We start from the raw sequence: 19,896 nt of genomic DNA, 5'->3' as shown, positions 1-19,896 counted from the left end.
TTCAGTCCACAACCATCCCCCAAAAGCGCTGGCTACGGCTGGGCACCCTCTGCCAAGGAGGGCCTAGGGAGGGCCCGGAGATGCCCGCCCTCAGGAGCCTATCCTGCTGGCCACCAACGCCCAGGGCCGGCACCTCCCTGGCCACCAGCCTTGACTAGCTGAGTCCTGAGCAGGTGCTGCAATTCCCAAAGGACTTGCACTCAGACCCGGGGCAGCCTTGCAGGGGGAGGCCGCCCCACGCCTCCCACAATGAATGGCCCTGCCACCTCATCTCTGCATGGCACGGCAGAATGGGGTGAGATGAAGAAAACCAGCCCCTGTCTCTGACACTGATCACAGCTCCGAAGGGAGAGGCAGTTCGGGGAAATCAGCTGTAGGAAGTTCTGCCTGAAATCTACCCCGGGCCCCTCGTGCTGCGCGGGAGCCCAGCCCCACTTGGGTTAATGTGTGTTTGTAAGAAGCTTTCGCATCCTCCCCGTGGAAGGTACTAGAGCAGAGCCAAGTATTATTAAGCTGAGAAGCAGGGCTCACAGGCTAAACAGAGCTCAGAGACCTTCGCCACTTAAAGAAGGAGAGGTGAGAGGAAGAATTAATGTGTGCTCCCTGGCTCCTTTCACCGAGGGATTAAAGATTAACTCCCGCTTCTCCAGACTCGGAAGCCACAGGCGAGGGGCTTTTGACCCTGACTGATAACGCGGCCGGGGGCTGCGGGCCCTCCCACGCCAGGGCTTTGTCCCAGTGTCCTCACAATCACCAGCTCCTTCAGGCAGCCGCGGTGGACACGCAGCTCCCGCTTGCCAAGAGCCCGTCAGCGCCCAGCGCCTTCTCCTTTCACAGTTTATCTCCAACACAATCGTATTCTGACACCAAGACAGTTTGTTGATTACATAAGCACTTGTCTCTGGTGTGCAATCTGATAATCAGACCCACTCTTTCTCCTCAGACAAAGAGACCAATAAATCTCACCCTTTATAAGTACAGGTGCAAGACAAAGCCCTTTACAGGCATTTAGCAAAATGGGTATTTTTCTAGGTTTTTCATGACAACAACAAGGAGGAGGACTCCCATGGTCAGAGACCGAGCTGCAGTCCAGCTGCAGGGCACAGGACTGGGGTGAGGGGGGCTGATTCCAGAGGTGGTGGGAATGGGCCTGCCCAGCCTGTTCCTGTCAAAACCATGTTCCTCTGGGCGGGCCATGGGCAGGAACTGAGAAGGGACCCCCGAGAAGGCAAGACTATATTCAGTACAAAGAGCGGGAGGGGGCCCTGAGGTGGGCTCCACGCCCACCCACGCACAACCCTACTTCTGTTGACCAGCTCATCTTTCCCCACATGCATGAGCTCCTGTGTGTCCTCAAGTCTCATCTGTGTATACACACCCACACGTGTATACACGCATACACACACGTGTGCGCGCACACACACACAGAACAGCCAGGGTTCCCGAGAACTCCGGATGCTCTAGAACAAAGCCCTTCGGGAGTCGTCACTAGCATGGTGGCGCACTGGAGCTCCTCGCTTAGGATAACATTCTGCTTCTGCTCCTACCCCCATGAGGCAGCTCCAGCGAGGCATGACACTCACCCTGCACCCATGTCCCCTACAGTGCCATCCCGTACGGAGACGAGGCAACATTTAGTCAGCTTGCCAAGAGAGCGACACTGTCCCCCTGAGGGGCGCTGTGCAGATGTGGGGGCAGTAGCAGCCTCAATTCCAACTGGGGATGGTGGTGGGATTTTTTCTGCTGGTTTGCTTAGAGAGGAAAGATTCCTGGGATGCTCAGTGTTTGTTTGTTTGTTTGTTTGTTTGTTTTCTGCAAAGACAGTGGCAGGCCAGGTAAGTCTGAGAACCTCCGACTTAAAGGACCCAAAGTAGACAGAACAAGTTAGCAGTATGACAGCAGCAGGGAGAAGCAAATCGTGGCGGAGTAAGTCTCTGATAACATCCATTTGTTTCAGGAAGGGGCTGCGCCTAATGATGGCGCAGAGAAGGGTCGGCTGGAGCTTCTGCCCCCCAAGGAGCGCGGTCTCCTGAGGAGCAGGAGCACCCACAGCCAACTCGATGGCTCAGAGCCGCCGGGAGGCTAAGGCTTCCCAGAGAAGGTGACCCTGACCGGAGTCCAGCAGGACAGCGGGGGCAGCCGTCTGCAGGCAGAAGGACCCCAAGTGCAGCCACAGACTGAGAGAGCGGCCTCTGGTCAGACTCGGGGCTGGGGGCGACAGGAAGCAGGTCGCTAGGAGGAGGTATAGGAAGGCAGGAAGGAAATGAGGGCAAGTCTGGAGCTCTGGGACCTGAGACAAAAAAGGCAGGCTCAGGCACAAGCCTCAGAGAGGCCCATCTCACCAGGCCCGCTACCTCCGAAGTATGGCGGGGGAGGAGGAGGGAGGTGGTGTCCTTGAGGGAACTTTCTGGAAACAAGAAACTGCACGTTCATCAGGCTCTCACAATCCATTCCCTTGCCCTGCTTTGGGTAAAAAGCCGTTTTCCCAACACTCCCGAACACCCACTCCTGTCCAGGGCCAAGACCCAGCAACGCTCTGACTACGCCAAATGAATGCAGCCTAACTAATGCTGGGTTCCCCCAAAGCTGGGGGCAGAGAGAGAGGAGGACGAGAGGGCGACAACACTACTTCCAGGGCAGCGCGGGGCTCAGGCGACCAGCTGGGTCAAGGAAAAGTGCTCTGCCTCGCCTTTAAAATGGTGATCTCACAGGGGGCAAGAAGAAAAGACGAGCGCCCTCTGGTGGCGTAGGCAGTTCTCGGGGAAGGGAAACTGAACAGGGGGCCAGAGAGGACGCTGCTGGTTGAAAGGACAAAAGGTCAACTGCCCTCACCGAGACCAGGGGGCAAACCCCTGCGGCAAGTACCAGATCGACCCTTAGTCGGAGCTAAGTCACCTCAGGGTGAACTAAGCCTCCCAGAAGTTGCCCCCAGGACTTTCCCCAACCTACCCCACACCCATTGGGGAGGATCACAATTCACTCCCCCATTTCCCTTCCCTGCATAACAGAACTCTGGAGGAAAACACAAAGTCTCTAATGCCTCAAATTCTCCAGTGATCATACTGTCCTGACCCACGACTCCACACCAGTCTTTGGTCACCCCAGAACACGTCACAAGACCAGCCCGGGGAAAGGGGCCACAGAGGGCTTCTCCATGCGGTCCTGCGGGCTGAACTCCTCAGGGTGCCTCCTCTCCACCAAAGGCTCTGAGGTGCCTCCGTAAGCATCAAAACCCTCAGGCCCAGTTTCAGACATCTGCCAAACGTGGGGTCTATCTATACCAACCTGCTGCCATGGGGGCAAAGTCTGGCACCCACCGAGGAAAGGGCCAGGACACTATCCTCCTGCCACCCTGCCCCAGTGGCTGGCCTCCTCTTTCCTCCGTAGCAGGCACACTGGCGCCATCCTAACCGATGCCCCCTGCAGGGGCACCACGCAAAGGCAGAGACAGGGCAGCAGGGTCCTGACGGAAGGTGAACATGACCTTCCAAGCGACTGAAAGCTCCACCTCTCTCCAGGAACTTACGGGAAAGAGGACCCGGGAGCCTGAGCCCATAAACATTGTCCTGCTCCGAGACCCCGGGCACTGGTCTCCAGCCAGTAGAGGCAGCAAGAAGGGGCAAAGGGGGCGGAAGGCTAGGACGGGACTGTGCCATTGCTCTCCCACGGAGACCACAGTGCGCCCAGTGGATGCAAAGCCAATCTCTGGGCCCACTGCACATCTACCTTAACTGTGGGTCAGAGCTAAGCTTTCCGTGAGCAGCTGTACAGGGCACCCAGAATGTAAACTCCATCCCAGCAGCCCCCGTGGCCCAGCCCGCGGCCCTTACCTCTGTACAGAAGGGAGTAAGCTGTGGGTGCACCACGGGCTGGACATACATGTGAAAGGTGGACTCGATCTCCATGGTCCGCCCATTTAGTTTCAGGATGGGGAACTCGATGATTTCCTACAGTGATAAAGAAAGAAAAAAAAAAATAAGGAATAACCATCTCAATGAACAGCTCAGAGTCAAAAATGACAGTGTTTTGTGCTTATTGTTTCCTGCCAGACCAAACTTAAGATGGAATGGGACAGTGCCAGTTTGGGGACCATCCTAACCCTACTTTTGTTGATACCCTCAAAGGGCCCAAGGGCTGAATGCCCACCCACTCATCCACCACCCACCCTCTGGGAAGGGGAAGGAAGATGCCAATCTCCTCCAGCTTGCCCTTACTGATTCTCTCACAGGTCGCTTTCTCCCACCCTGAGTAGTAGCCCTCACCCCCTGCCCAAGTTCCTGCCCCAGAATGAGTCTGGATCTCCAGCCAAATAGACAGGCAGCCATCAGGGCAGTGCACACAACTCTGCACATGAAATTTAAACAGAGCCAATGAGTTTCTTCAAGTCGTTTTTACAAAAAATAAAAAAAAAAGATATAAATAATAAACAAAGCCAAAGGGGATACGGAAGAGTCGGAGAAAACTGAGTAAGAGTAATAGGAGCTGGTGCTTCCCACCTTTCTCTCAGGCAGTGCCCCCTCTCCCAGCCGCCACCCCCCCACCGCTTAGCCAGCCCCTTCCCAGTCCACTGGAACGTAATGGAAGAGAAGGAGGAGGAGTGACAATTTGTTTGGTGTCTCTAAGATTAATTTGTCTCCGTTATTTAATAGAGATGCACAGCACCAAGGTCCTGGTGTGCAAACAGGCTTGCAGAACACTGGCTGTGCGTGCGCTCCTCATCGCTCCTGGGAAGGGAGGCCGCGCCAGCGGGGGAAGAGGGCAGGAGAGAGCACGCGCAGAGCAGAGAGAAGAGGAACGCGGGGAGAGAGAATAAAAAAAATTATTGCTTTTTAATATTCAAAAACAGTTTGCAAAATTTAATCAAAGCAGAGGAAAAGCTAACATTTTTACCACTTTGACATTTTTATTAGCGCTTTCATAAATTTTTAAAACATGAATGGAATTAGTTTACAACACACACACACACAAAACTGCCCTGAAAACATCTGGAAGAGACAAATAGGAAATAATAAAAAAAAATAAATAAAAGCAAAATCCTCTAAGTAAAATTAGCATGTGGGAAAGGCCCCCGCCGCAGTGCGGGGCCGCCGCCTCTCGAGGGCCCACCCTCCGCAGAGCCAAGCAGACCAGTGCTCTGGGCAAGGTGGAGGGGACACAGCCCAGCGCCCGGGGATCCTGGACAGCCAGGGCCCCTGCCAACAGCCCGCTCCTCTCGGGCTGGCTCAGGAAGCATCCAGGTCAACCCAACACGCCGCAGCGGCCAGAAGACCACGCCGAGGCATTCCGCTCTGGGGCCAGACAGGTTCGGAGGGTCTGGGTGGATCCCCAAAGACGGGAAGGCTGCTGCGAGGCCCAGAGACAAGAAGGGCAGAAAGGCTGCACAGCAGAGGCATGGGTGAGATGGGGGGCGGGGGACAGGCAGGTCAACCTGGGGGCACCTTCCTCTCCAGGGAGGAGACCTGGGATCTCATCCCCCAGCTGGCAGCCTCTGCTTCTCCACAGAGCACCAAGCAGGAAGTCAGACGAGAGTCTGACTCTTGAAAACAAAACTGAGACATACACATATACCCTAGGCACTGCCCCCCACACCCCCTCAATCAGCTAGCCCAAACTCCTAGCTCTGAAGTGGGGCTCCTGGGCCTTCTGAAATCCTGGCCTCTCCTGCCTGGCCCCTGCAGAAGACAGTTTCCCAAAAGTGCTCTCAGCTGTGCAGCGGGCAAGGAGGCCCACGCACTGGGTCCACAATGAGATCGAACCTAACACGCAACCGTACTTTTCATTTAGACTTTCATTTGGAGAGAAGCCGTGTTTGGAGACCTGCAGTTTGTCCTGCTAATAAAGACAAGTGTGGGGACCTTTAAGGATGCCATTCATCTCTGGCTTTTATTAAATTCAATTTTCTTAAGCCCATGATACATTATGAAATTAGGAGTTGACATTCCTCTGGAAACAAAAATATCTATCAAACATAAATAGAAAAAAACCCTCTATTACCAAGAATTTATGGCTTAAAGTTGATCTCTTTCCACTTTTTTACAAGCACATGGTTTGTTTTAGATATCTGAAATGCTGTTATAGATCTAGAATTTCATTAGTATTTATTTTGAAACAGTAAGCGCTTCAGCTCCTACTCTGGCCAGCACGGAGGCAGTGACCCCCGTAGACTGTCTGGAAACCTGGACTCCGCTCCCCCACAGCCGCTGAGTATTCAAGCTTTCCCTCTTCTGGTCTCCCCGACACCTTCCCCGCCTCGCCGCCAAGTACTCAGACCTCCCCAGGAAAAGGGGCAAGCTGACCTTAGCTCCATGCAAAAAAAAAAAGAAGTCTCCCACATTTCAAGGGAGAACCCTGGAATGTGCAGGGGCCAGGGACCCCAGACCCAGCAAAGTGGAGCTCTCACAAACACAGCTTCCAGTGGCACCAGCCTGACCACAGGCTTTAAGGTCACACCTCCAAGGGCAGGTGTGCGAACAGGAGTACGAGGGTGCTCTCCGGCAGACCCGCCAACGCAGCAGTGGCCTGCTCATTAGTATATTCATGTCAGTCACTGCCGAGACAAAACAGAGTTTCCACCAGAAGACCCAGTCAAGCTCAGAACCTCACAATGCAGCTCGTCCTTGTAGAAGAGTCCTGGTCGGTAACAAGCTGGCACTCAGCGGGGCACGTGTGGTTTACCCCACACGTTCAGCGGTTTTCAGCTGACCAAGATCAGAGAGGTCACCTCGACACTGTAGGTGGACCGCACTACCTCCAACTCAAGAGTCCATGTAGATGTGTCTAAGGAGAAGCACCGAGGACCCGACGCTCTGAGGAGAAAACTCCTTCCTATCTCTCCTCCTCCCCACACCCCACTAGCACCAAGAGTCTCATCTTTCAAGGAGCCCAGGAAAGGAAAGAAGAGTTTGTTGCTCCCACCCCTTCATCCTGCCTCTAGCAGCTGGTTCCCAAGTCTTTACTCATGGATACCATTTCACATTTCACTCCATTAGAATTCCCTGAGTGTCTGCTGGATGCTAGACGTTGTACAGGTGTGGGAGCGGGATTTAGAGAGTAGACAGTCTCTGCTTTGGAGAAGTGCACAGACTAGTGAGCAGAAAAGAAACGTGAATAAATAATGAACAATGCCCTACAAGAAATCTAAGTGCAGGAACATATCGAATGGGGTGTTTTTCAGTTTGCAGAGTGCTTTCAAACACGCTTTCCTATCTTGCATCAATCCTGAAAGACAGGCCCTTTCTCTCAGACTCGGGCAGTACCTACTATTCATGAGGCAGGAGCTGGGCATGGACACAAACAGATACACCGAGATATGGCAACCCTCCCTGGGGTGTCTGAGGCCTGGGGGAGGGGTCTGTCCCAGTGTCCTTGAAGACACTGGAAAAAGGAATCATTTCAGTTCTTCTCTTCACTGAGGTATTTATTTCATTCCACGTCCAGACACTCTACAAATGATCTTACTGAATGGTCCTGATGACCTATAAGGTGGGAATCATTATTATAATCATAATCATTATTATCCCCATTTTACAGATGGGGATAACAGCAGCCAAAGTTGAGGCTGCTATTAAGAGACAGAGCCGGGGCTCCAAATGGGGAAATGAGATGTAAAGACAGGGGACAAGCAGCTCTCAATGTCTGCAGGGTGACACAAGATCTGGTTCCATCATGGGGAAGGTGATCTGCGGGGGCTCGGTCTGCTCTCTGAGGAAGGATGGCTGCTATCAGGCTGCAAGAGCAGCGGCAATAACTTGTCCAGGCAGAGTCCCAAAGAAATGCCAGGCATGAGCTTCTTCCAGGGGATCAGTGGCCCAGGAGGCACCCTGGGGCTGGAGCCCAGACACCAGAGAGCCAGCAGTGCCAGCGCCCAGCTCCCCTGTGGCACAGACCTCCCTCTTTCAACTTGTTACCAGGGAGGAACAAGTGGCAAGACAGACAAATGCCCCCCCAGAAAAACTTGCATGCACTGGGGTCTCCACAGAAACATGATTGGGGCGTGATTTACCCAATCACAAACACAGCTGATGGGAGAGCCAGGATTCAAACACAGACTATCAATCTCCAAAGCAATTTCTCCCAGGCCCTCTGCCTCTCATCAATGAGAAGTGGTTTTTCATTCTTTCTCGGCAGCCACAAACCACCAATACCCCTTCTTACTGTCTGTCTGGGACCAAGGGTCTCCTAATCACAGAGCTTTCGGTGCTAAGATTGGGACAGCTGGTCACCCTACACCATATACAAGGTACTTGTACTACTAGCTGGCCCAAGGAAAACGCATCATTAACCCCAAAGCTTGTATGATGATGTTAGATGGGAACTGGCCAACATTTGACAGCTAAGGACAAGAGTCACAGGACTAGAATTTTTTCCAAAGTATTCATGGTTCCAACCCCTTTGTGTATCTGCTATTTCCTTCAATAAAATGCCAACGGTAAATCTTGCAAGTGGAGGTGGAGGGTTGGTTGTGTCTGTGTTAGAGAGAGAGAGAGAGAGAGAGAGAAGAAAGACTGAAAGATAAAACGGCAATACCAAGTAATGTTCTTTCACCTTTTTACATGATCAGATGTTTTGTTGAAGTAGAGATTTTAAGCACAGCTGCTTTCTAATTTGTTCAACTTGGAACCCCAGAAAACTGAGGACAAAACAGCAGCAGCATTTCAAATGAAGCTTCACAGCCCCAATCAGCAGATTACAAGAAATAAATGTGCAGGTTGTTTCCAGAGTATTCAAACTCCCTTCAACTGAAGTGTCTGCAGTGATAAGATTATACTTGAAGATAGGACCACAACAAAAGGATTTTAAGCAGAGGGGACTTGGGGTAGGCTGCTGAATTTCTTCACAGTGGGACAGAGGGTTCAGAAATGGATTTTCTGGGCCATTTTCTTCCCACAGCAGAGCTTCTTCTCTGCCTGAATGCATGTTTCTGGGGTCCAGTCTGAGCACTTCTCGGGGTGTTCCCCCTGCAACCCAGGAAGCAGCATTCCCTCTAGTTAGAAACAGCAACAACTAATCTCTCCTTTCTCTCCCCCTGCTAACAAACCCTAGAGAAGTGTGCGTCCCTGCAGAGAAAGGTTCTGTAAAATCCAAAAGCAACATCATGGACCCACTAAGCAGACAAAGCAGGACCTGCTAAAAGCAAAGGGCTCTCCCCAAATACCTGGTGTGGGAATAAAATTCCCAGGCAAAGATGGTCCCTTCCCCAAAGGACCAAGAAGCCCCCTGGCCACCGGGAAGCAGGGAAGTGAAAGGGAGGCTCGAGGGCTGCACTGGGCAACCCTCAGGGCACGGTTTGCTGAACAGCTTCTCCCTTGGTTAAAAAAAAAAAAAAAAGACATTTTATGCACAAGGAGCTTATTTCTTAAACAAACACTCGTGGTTTTGATTTACACCACAGCCTGCTCCTAAATAATTTATGGCGGGTTAAATTTATTGCCGAGCCCTGGCTGGCTGCAAATTCGAATTGCCAAATAATTAGATTTTAGGGCAAAGCTTATAAATTACCCGTCGATTTGTCCGGACTTGTTTGTCAGTTGCTTTGTGCTTCAGGTCATCTTTGGCATTTGGCTGTTTGGGTTTTAATTGCTGATTTACACTTTGACAGATGAGAGCTGATGCTCGAAGTTTCAGGACAAGGAAGGGTAAAAAATCGGAGCTTTCAAAGGCTGATTTTTCACCTATGTTCCTCTCCACCCAGCCCTTTAGACCTCAAAGCAATTAAAACAGGAAAGAGGCACAAACCAGATACTACTATTCTTTATTTGGCACAGTGGGTGGGGGTGAGGGCTTGCAGAATAAAAATCATGATTTACTTTCAGTGACATCTGAATTTTTAAAAACGTAATACTAGTAAATGAAGGAGTCTGAGAGTTACCCGGGGGGGCCCACCTGTATCTCCCTCAACATGCCCTTGACTCTGAATCAGTCTCAGTGCACACATTTTTAGTTGCTCAGTGGTAAATAACTTGAGATATTAGTGGCCTTTGTGAAACCAAACCTTCAGGGCAGCAAATAACCACATGACTGCTTTTTTGGTAGCTACCTGTGTACAAAGATATGTCATGAATTACTTGAGACAAACCTCGGGTGTGTAGAGGATCGGTCCCCAGAGGCAACACTGTAGGAGAACATGAAAGTGGAAGAAAAAAAATCTCTCTAGGCAGACTCTGCTGCTCTGCCCGTTAGGTGGAGGGACTGAGGCTTTCTCCATGCTATCTGGAGAAGCCAGGACCCCCCTAGTTATCTGCTGTACCCCAATGCTCACCAAAAATCAGAACACTGATTGCAATCCTCCTGATAAAAGCCAACATGCAGAGCTATACCTGCCAGGCACAGTTTTAGAAACTTACATTTCATCCTCCCAACAGTCCAATCAGACTGGTCCTATTATTATTATTATTATTATTATTATTATTATTATTATTATTATTAAATTCTGGCTTTGAGGCCATACCTCGTGGTGCTCAGGGCTTACTCCTGGCTCTGTGCTCAGAATTCATTCCTGGTGGAGCTCAGGAGAACATACAGGGTGCCCAGCATTGAACCCTGATTAGCCATGTGCAAGGTAAGCACCCTGCCCACTTGTACTATCTCTCTAGCCCCCAATACTCCTATTCGCCGCACTGTCCAATAGTGCTACCAAGGCATCAAGAAGAGTATAAGCAATTCGCCCAAAGCAAGACGGGTACACACTCAAATCCAGAGGACAGTTCTAGAGGCCACACTCTGAACCCCGATGCTATACTGCGTCTCAGCACATGTTGCCCTCATGTTGGAGGACTACATGGTGGCACCTAGGCACCTGCACCCATAAGCCAGGTTCGCTTAATCAGTTAACAAAATGGAAGAAAGTTATGCAAATGTGCTGGAGATCAAAAGATCAATCAGAGGCTTGGTGAGACAAAGGCCGTTTTCCAATCAATGCAAAGACTGCACTGAAGAGCATTAGCTAGGGGTAAGGCTGTGGGGCTGAGCCACCAAGATGGAACTGCACCCTCTTAGAGAGACAGTGGGCACCCAAAGAAATTGGCTGGCTTCTGGAGCTCTTGTCCCATCCCCCCCGCCACAGAACACCACGCCCGCAGGGCTGCTGCAGCCATTCCCTGTTCTCTATCCACACTGAGAGCCAGAAGCTGGCACCAGGAAGTGGCAGTGCTGACAGGACCATTTGAGAACCACCAAGCCACAGTGCAGGCCGCACACACTAAGGCTGCCCGCCCTTGCCCAACACCTGACCGGCCCTGGTGGTGCTCAAAGCAGGGCGTCTCCCAAGCAGCAACTGTCACCCAGGGCAAAGTCCTGGCTTCACCCCAGGCTTTCAGAATCAGAAACGGGGGGCAGGGCAGCAGGGAAGTAGCAATCCGTGTGTTAACAAGCCTTCAGGTGATTCTGAGGCTTGATGAAGCTTAAGAATCAACAGTCCGGGGCTGGGGTAAGGTGCTTGCCTTGCATGTGGCCAACTCCAGTTTGAGCTCCAGCACTTTACATGGTCCTCTGAGCACTGCCAGGAAGGACCCCTGAGTGGAGAGCCAAGAGTGGCCCCTGGGCACTGCCAATGTGTGCCACCCCCACGCCCCCTGAAAAAAAATACCTCATTGGTCTAGACCAGTGATTAGAATCAGTAATTCACTGTTTCTCAGACTTCAAAAGACTTCCCAGACTCAGACCTCACCTGAAGAGCTTGTCAACTCCAGGGTTCTCCTTAGCCTGGAGGAGCGCCTGATGGTCCCCACAGAATGAGAACACTGCTAGTGAATCTCAGAAGGCAGCAGCTCGCCAGAGATCTCCGAGCCAATTCCGCCGGGGCACCTCAGATGGAGCAGGTGTGCCCTCGCCACCAGCTCCAGGTGAAACCCTGTGGCCACGAGCTTCCAGGAGAAAAACCCAAGGATGTGGGTTCAAGGACTAAGACTCCAGGCCACATGAGCTCTCGGGAGGAGAAAGGCCAGCCCTTCCCGTCTCCCGCAGGCTTGGGGTCCTAGCCTCGGGGCGCCATCTCAGCATATCAACAGCCCTTGATCCAGAGACTCCCAAGTGAATCTCAAAATGGACTAGCTCCCTACAGAGATGTCTCTGGACCCCAACCATTTACAATTTTAGAATCCCAGAAGTGCACAAACACTTTTGCAGCCGCACGACCTGGTGACATTCATAATAATTAATAGAAAATAAATTACCTGCCCCTGGCAGGCAGGCTTGAATGGTGGTGGAAAAATTCGAAATAATGGTAGTGGGAAAGTGTAATGGTGGTGAGATTGGTGTTGAAATATTGAATGAACTCAATTAACATGAACAACTTTATGAAAACAAAATTTTAAAAATATATATAAAGAAAGAACTGAAATAATTGAGGCTGGAAAAAAAAAAAAAAGAAAAAACAATGAGGAAGCTGCTGGCTCTGACTGTACTTTGACCAGGAAAGTTGCAGTCGAGAATATCGATCTAACGAGCTCAGCAGAGATACTGACCAAGCCCAGCTTCTCAGCTTCTCTCTCAGTGCAAACCCTTCCTCGGCCCAGTGTCAAAGCACCTGGGGCAAGCCCTTTAGGTCTGCCAACTGCTCCGGCTCCTGCCATCAGACATTTCATTCTTAAGCTGCCAAGAGCCAGGGGAGGAAAACTGGCACGTCATACCCCAGAACTTTATAGCACAAGCTGGCACGTCCCTGTTTGCAAGCCAGCTAGAGGTCTTCCTGTCATGGCAATGCCTGCCCCTTGGAAGGAGACTGTCGATTCCTACCGTGATGGCTCAAGGCAGAGCGCCTGTCCAGCTAGCACAATGATCCTGATCTGCAATCTCTAGCACACCACGACCACATGCGCAAGTACTGCAACCAGTGTGTAACCTCCAGTCACCACCACACTAGTGAAAGGGAAGACAGAAGAACACTGTTGGGACCACAGAGCTTGTCACACAGCTTCCCCCAAAAACCACTGTTCGTCTGTCCAAATGAACCAACTGGCTGCCTCTATGAAAACTGCTCATTACAGACATAAGCCAGGCGCTCATCTGGTCTATCTTACTGCTTCTGGGGCCGAGAAAGGCTTAACACTGGGTCACAAATCTGGAATAAGACCACAGCAATTCCTGCAACATCCAGAGGCATAAGCTGAGGATTCCTGCCAAACTCACCAAGCACCCTACTCCATGCCATCCCTGTGAACTTCCTGTAAGACATGACCTGGCCATCGATTTTCCTAGGCATATCACCCTCCTAATGGGAGCAGACCTTATCAAAATGATGTTTCGTCCCATTCTCCTGTCCCTAAAAACGCTTCTATTTCCAACTAATTACCAAGATTACCAATTCCTTTTAGTTAGCGTTGCAGTCAAATACTATCAATACTTTTTTAAAAAAGGGGGTGGGAAGTAGTCCCTCAACTCCATTTCCAGACCCTCCAATCTCAAGTTATGGCTCTGTTTAAATCACACTTCTGTAAAGCAAGGTTCCAAGCTCTCTAGCTAGCCAGCATCCCATCTACCTAACCATCAAACCTACTTCCCACAGGCCAAGGGCAAACTGTTCATCAAACAAATCCTGAAGGAGTCATGACCGACATCACATGAAGGAACTCAGCAATACCACATTAGGATCTTTAGCTCAGAGCACCCCATGGACAACCACTACAGGTTCCACATTCCAATCCTTACGAAATCTCTGAGCATCACTGACTCGCAGGGGTCCACTAAGTATCCAAAGGAGCTACGAGCTACTTAAATGCACAACTGCCAAGCTCAACTCCTCCCCAGCACACCCAGGGGCTCCAGCACATTCTATCACCACTTGGGTCCAACCACTATCACCACTTAGTTCTTTCAAGAAATGTCTCCTAACCAGTTTCCCTCTACCCATTTTCTTTTTTTTTTTTTTCTTTTTGGGTCACACCCAGCGATGCTCAGGGGTTACTCCTGGCTTTGCACTCAGGAATTACTCCTGGCGGTGCTTGGGGGACCATATGTGATGCCGGGGATCGAACCCGGGTCGGCCGTGTGCAAGACGAACGCCCTACGCTCTGTGCTATCGCTCCGGCCCCACCCTCTATCCGTTTTCTCCCTCCTTCCCTCCCTTCCTTTCTTCTATCCATCCATTCTGGGGTTTTTTGTTTGTTTGTTTGTTTGGGTTTTTTTTGCTTTTTTGGGTCACACTCGGCAATGCTCAGGGCCTACTCCTGGCTCTGCACTCAGGAATCACTTCTGGCAGTGCTCGGGGGGCCCTATGGGATGCTGGGAATAGAACCCGGATCAGCCACGTGCAAGGCAAACACCCTACCCGCTGTGCTATCGATCCAGCCCCTATCCATCCATTCTTTTTGGTTTGGGGGCCACACCCAGCAGTGCTCAGGGCTTATTCCTGGTTCTGCATACAGGGATCACTCTCACTCCCGGTGGGCTCAGAGAACCATGTATGGCCCCAGGGATCGAATAAACACCTTACCTGCCTTACTAGCTCACCAGCCCCACCCTACAACCATTTTCAGCCCCCTGGAGCCCCTTTCTCTCTTCCCCATGAACTCCAACTTGCAGTATCTATTCCCGTTTCATCTCCTCCACCCAAGCAGACATTCCCACGTCCAATTCTGACTTAGTACAATTCCTCCTATGCTTTGCCCCCACCTTCACGGAGGACTCTTACATGTTCCTCCCCTTTCAGTGGCACTAGCCTCTGCAAACACGTGTCTGCCAGCACTGGCCTTTCAGAGCAATACTTCCTGGGCTGGAAGATCTCCCAGGACTAGGCCCAGGGCACAGCACCGGAATCCAAGTGCATTCTCATGTAACATCTCGCCGGCTGGCTAGCCAAGACCAAGATCTCCCACTCGCATGCTACAAACAGGGACAGAATCCAAATCTGCATTCCTCCTGGAGTACTCCACCTTCAGACTGTTTCCCCAAATGTCTACTTTCCTCCTATCTGACGCTCCCTGCGCCTAACAGGGTTTGGCAGCCCTCAATATACAGAAACCCTTCTCTGCCTGGCCCAGCCTGCCGCAGACCTGCCAGGCTCGGGGGCTAATGTCAATCTGGGAATGCTAAAATTCCAAGCTCTTAAGCTATGACTCAATCTTCATGGTGAGAGCTCAAAACTCATCACATAAATGTATGACTGTGGGCTTTTCTTTTTTTTTTTTTAAGTATTGTGAACATCCAGGATAAGAGAAGAAAAAAATAATCATCCCAATGGCATCTTAATCAAAATGATGTAGGTTCCTTTTCCCCAACAAGACAGAGAGATGGAGAAAGGACCTCCTGATATCTGTTTCCTGGTGTCATGACAAAGATCGGTCTACACAGTAAGGAATATAATCAAGGGGGGGAGGGTAGGGGGGAGGGGAGTGGGGAGAGGAGAGAAGCTTTAGGTTTCACACCACCCCCCACCTCCCCACCCCCACCCCCAGCTCCTGCCCTCCCAGCCACTGGCTTGCTCTCTGTGGCTGAGCAGCTGCTGCAGGGAGGGTTCACCTCCCACCTCACCCCAGCCCCCCAACACACCCAGACCCTGCCCTCCAGCCACCTCTGCCTTAGCAAATCTCATCAGCCACAGACTCCTCCCCTGCTTCTGTATTAGTCAGCCCTTCCTTCCACACCTCTCACGGTCAGTCTGCTTGACCGGTCGGTCCAAACCACCTGGTCTATGGAAGGTGGACGGCTCTGGCCTCAGAGTTCTCTGGACTTGAAGCCTAGGCGGCCTTTCCACGGCCATGCACAGGGCTGGTCATTCCCTCCTCTGTGCTCCCAGCTCCCATCCTGGCCCACAGAGGGTCATCACCCTCACACCACTTCACACACTTCCACACACTCTCCCCATCTCAACCATGAGCTCCCTGAAGGCTCGAGCCCGTCTTTCTATCCGGCATCTATGCCAAGCTTAAAGCTGCTGTGCGGAGAGGGAAAAGAGGCCTCTTCTTCGTTGCTTTAAAGGTGGCGACAATGAGTCCTCCACGTTCCTTTCCTGACTTGGTTGGTTTTGTCATGTCCAACAAAACCTTTCAAAGGCAGCCCAGTGTCACTGATAGTTTACAGTCCCTGATTTCTTTCACCGTGTATCAATGGCCCTATTCTTTAGAGTCCTTTCCCCACGCCAACCTTAACTTAGTGTCTCACAAAATCTGCATTCCAACAGCTGTCTGGGCCCGGGGGAGGCCACCAGGATAATAAGAGGCTGGGGGGGATGTTTCCTGATTTGCACTAAATTATGTGGTGATTTTGTTACTAGTGACCCAGAGCTCCCCAAGGAAAGTTCCTGGTTCCATCCCCAGGCAACTCTGTAGCCTAACTACACACCACCGCAGCTGAAAGGTAAAAGCCCCGGGGAAGGGAGAGAGGCGACTGAAGAGAGCAAATAAACCCACTTCGATCGCACCCAAATACACGAGGCAGCAGCACCAGGCAGCAGCGCTCCGCTCCCAGGAGGTATATTTCACTTCCGCCTTGCTGGGTCTGCTCCAATAAAGCAGCGCCCTCCCTCTGGCTTTCACGGGAAGCTACAGTGGGGCCAAGACCCGGACACAGCAAATGCTTGTTCCCATTCAGGGAGAGGGGGGAGAGGAGGCCCCGAGAGAGGGTTGGGGGGGAGGGGACGCCCAGCCCAAGCGGGGACCACCGGGAAACAGCAGCCCAGGAGGAGGAGACTTCACGGGGTGGGGTGGAGGGCATCACATTTATGGAGGCCCCAACAAAAAGGACAAAAGGGCCGAGTGGGCTGCCCCATTCTCACCACCACCAGTGGCCACCAATGGAGGAATTCATCTGCAGTGAGGCTGGAAGAGAGGTCTTCAAGCCGACGTGTCACAAAAAAGAAAGGCAATAATTGGTCTGATGGGCAGGGGGAAATTATTCCAGGGCTTGGGAGCCTGTGGAAGAACACTTACAGCTCGCACAGTCGTCATAACTCAGCCCCCTCAAGCATTTTGTGCTCTGCTTATGGTGTTAACTTTAATGTCTTAACATATAACACCATCCACACTAACACAAAATACTACACGCGCCAGATGAGGCTGAGTTATGGTTGCTGTGGGAAGCATAACTTTGAATTTCCTGATTTTGGTGCATTTAATCTCAACCATAATGTTACATTAACATCGGTTTTGCATTTCATTTCCCAGTTTAGAAGAATAGCGTCAGCGCCTTCGCCTGTCTGCATCAGGAAAAAAAGTGCAGGCCGGCTGGGGCCTGCAGCGCAGCCTAACAACTGGCTCACCCCATGCACAAACCAGCCCCACCCGGCTCTGCCTCCCTGTGCCAGGCGAGTGGGCAGAGGAGGGGGCTCACCCTACGGGGCACTGTCTCCGAGGTTCACTTGGGCGTGTGGGGCACCAAGGGCTGAGGGGAGGCAAGGCAATGAGGGGGGAGAGCCTGCCTTTCAGCCTTGAACAGAGGAAAAGGGAATCAATAGACGTTGATTTGTAGGGATCTTAACCACTTTCCTGTAAAGTTTTCCAAAATGTCTTTCTCACAAAAGACTAATAATGCCATGCAGGCTCTAAGGCATGCTGACATCCTCCTGGAGCTGCTCTTTGATAGCCTTCTCCCGTTGCCATCATCCCTTCCCCAAGGCCCCCTCCCAAAATAACCTAGCATCCGGACAGTTTCCTATAAAAGAGAAACACCCCTTACACAGAGATCTAACTCAAAATGCAGATAGAATCTGTTCAAGGTTGGAGGAGGGAGGGGGAGGAAGGAAGGAAGGAAGGAAGGAAGGAAGGAAGGAAGGAAGGAAGGAAGGAAGGAAGGAAGGAAGGAAGGAAGGAAGGGAGGGAGGGAGGGAGGGAGGGAGGGAGGGAGGGAGGGAGGGAGGGAGGGAGGGAGGGAGGGAGGGAGGGAGGAAGACAACGAGGAGGAGGAGAAGGTGGAGGAGGAGAAGGAGAGCTCCTATAGACAAAGAGCAAACAGGAGACACTGCCACCCAAAGGTTATTTCTCAGAGCTGAGGGCAGGCAGCTGAGCAGTGGGCAGGGTTCCAGGCTGCTTCCCTGGGGCCTCGGGGTGAAATCCAACTTCATCAGACACATCCACACCAAAATGAGCAGCACCAACTTCTGCAAATGAGGACAAAAGAGCCACAACTCTTCCCCCAAACAAATCAAAACCTCCTTCTACATTAGGAAACGGTTCCTCAAGCAAGAGGGGAGCCTTATTCCTCAAAACAAGAGTCTCTGAAGTATTAGAACCACCCAAAGTAAACATCTTAGTGAAAAAATATTTTCAAATGGAAACCAGCCTCATATGTAATTTATGCTCATCTGAGTTGAAACATGGAAAACAAAACCCAGCAAGTGAAGAACCTGACGTACGAGCACTTCAGTAAAAGGGCGCTGTCCCAATGTCCCTTCCAAGCCAGCAGGATCCTGCAAACTTCAGGGAAGCTTTTTTTCAGTAATGAAAGACAGGCATTTTAAGTTGCTACTAACAAGTCTCAACCTTTCATGCACTACTCATCCTTTCCCAGCCTGAGAGTGGTCCAGTGGGTCATCTCACCTTCCTAACTGTTGATCAAGCATTGTAGAGGTTTAATGAGGTAGAGACACATTGCATTTATCACTTGCCCTAGATCCACTCAGATCCATCACCATGTCACAGCAAGAAGTTAGATTGATCTGACAGGATTTGTTCTTCTTCACAAACTCATGTAAGTTATTACTCAGTACCCTATGCTCTCTTCTAGCTGTTTGCTGATTGATTATCTGACGATCAGGTCAAGTATCTTCTCTGGAATCACAGTAAACTAACGGGTCTATAATTTCTAAGATCATTCGTAGTCCCCTTTTAAAGATAAGCTAGACAGCAAGTGCTTCTTCCTGAGTTCTCTACAGCAACAGCTAATAATGAAGCAGGGTAGCCAATTCCTTAAGTGCCCTTGGAATCACATCATCAGGGTTCATTGATTCTGGAGATAAGCTTTAGTCAGACCCAGAACCTGGTAAACAGCAGGAAATCCTACATCAGCCTGGTTCTAGAAGGCCTAAGTGGCTGTGTCTGGGCAAATCACTTGGTGATACAAGTGACACAAAGCTGTACTGCAATGTGTCTTCTGTACTGCAATACATTAATTTTAAAAAGAGCAAATGCCATTGAAAGAGAGGTGTGAGTTGATACTGACAGAGCAAACTGAGACATAAGCCAGTCTTCCCCTTCCACAGCAGGGGCAGACTACTCTGGAGGACAAGAGAACAGAACTACATGATTCTCTGGGTTCATAATCTGACCGAAAGTTCAGAAGCATACCTACAAAGCATATGCCAGGTGGGAGAAAGTAATAAATGCCATCAGACACCAAACGATCATGAGGATTCAGAAACAGGATCAAATACAAGAAATAAAGATGTGCTAGGTTTTAGACTTAAGATCTACTAGGGCTTAATGACTGACATCTATGTCAGGAAGGGAATATTAATAGGATATGCCCCCTGATTCATAACCTAAAAAAAATCTGTGTAATCAATCTGCCCACCCATTCCCCATCCACCCCCTATCCTCACGCCCCCCCCCCACCACACAGACACACCCACACACACACACACACACACCAAACACAGCATCAGGGCAGTTTGGAGTGATGGAAAAGTCTCTCTAGCATGGGCAGGAGCAAAGGGCTGAGAAAGTAAGTATGGCTTGGGAACCCAATATCTATTCAACTTCATTCAAATCTCCCTTCCTTAGGACACTCTCCTGACCCTGCTCCCACCCTCCCAAGCTTCCAATGGCCCTAAGGCAGAACACTACTCTAAGGTAAAAAGGAATACAAGGAGAGAAAGTGAAGAGATTGCTCTCTATCTTTTTTTAAGTTTCTAATTTCCTACAGATAGAACCCCTAGACAGAAAAGCACGACTCGAAGAAACAGGTGCAATTTCTCTTTGACCAGGCTCCCCGCCCCCTATCTCCCAAGCTCCCGATGCTGCAACCCCT

General features: G+C 50.9%; 1 protein-coding gene across 4 annotated transcripts in view; it reads right to left on the bottom strand.

Annotated features, from left to right (window-relative positions):
• ERI3 (ERI1 exoribonuclease family member 3) overlaps window positions 1–19,896 on the bottom strand; it is a 122,172-nt gene that overhangs the window by 86,751 nt on the left and 15,525 nt on the right. For all 4 annotated transcript variants that reach the window (XM_055138405.1, XM_012935707.2, XM_004621577.3 and 1 more), the window contains exon 4: window positions 3,831–3,947. In XM_055138405.1, the coding sequence (XP_054994380.1) occupies window positions 3,831–3,947 (117 nt within the window). The remainder of the gene's footprint in view (window positions 1–3,830; window positions 3,948–19,896) is intronic.

The sequence above is a fragment of the Sorex araneus genome, chromosome 5 (assembly GCF_027595985.1).
Source record: "Sorex araneus isolate mSorAra2 chromosome 5, mSorAra2.pri, whole genome shotgun sequence".
NCBI lineage: Eukaryota > Metazoa > Chordata > Mammalia > Eulipotyphla > Soricidae > Sorex > Sorex araneus.
The sequence above is the reverse complement of the archived record's forward strand: the minus strand, read 5'-3'. Positions and strand labels throughout refer to the sequence as shown.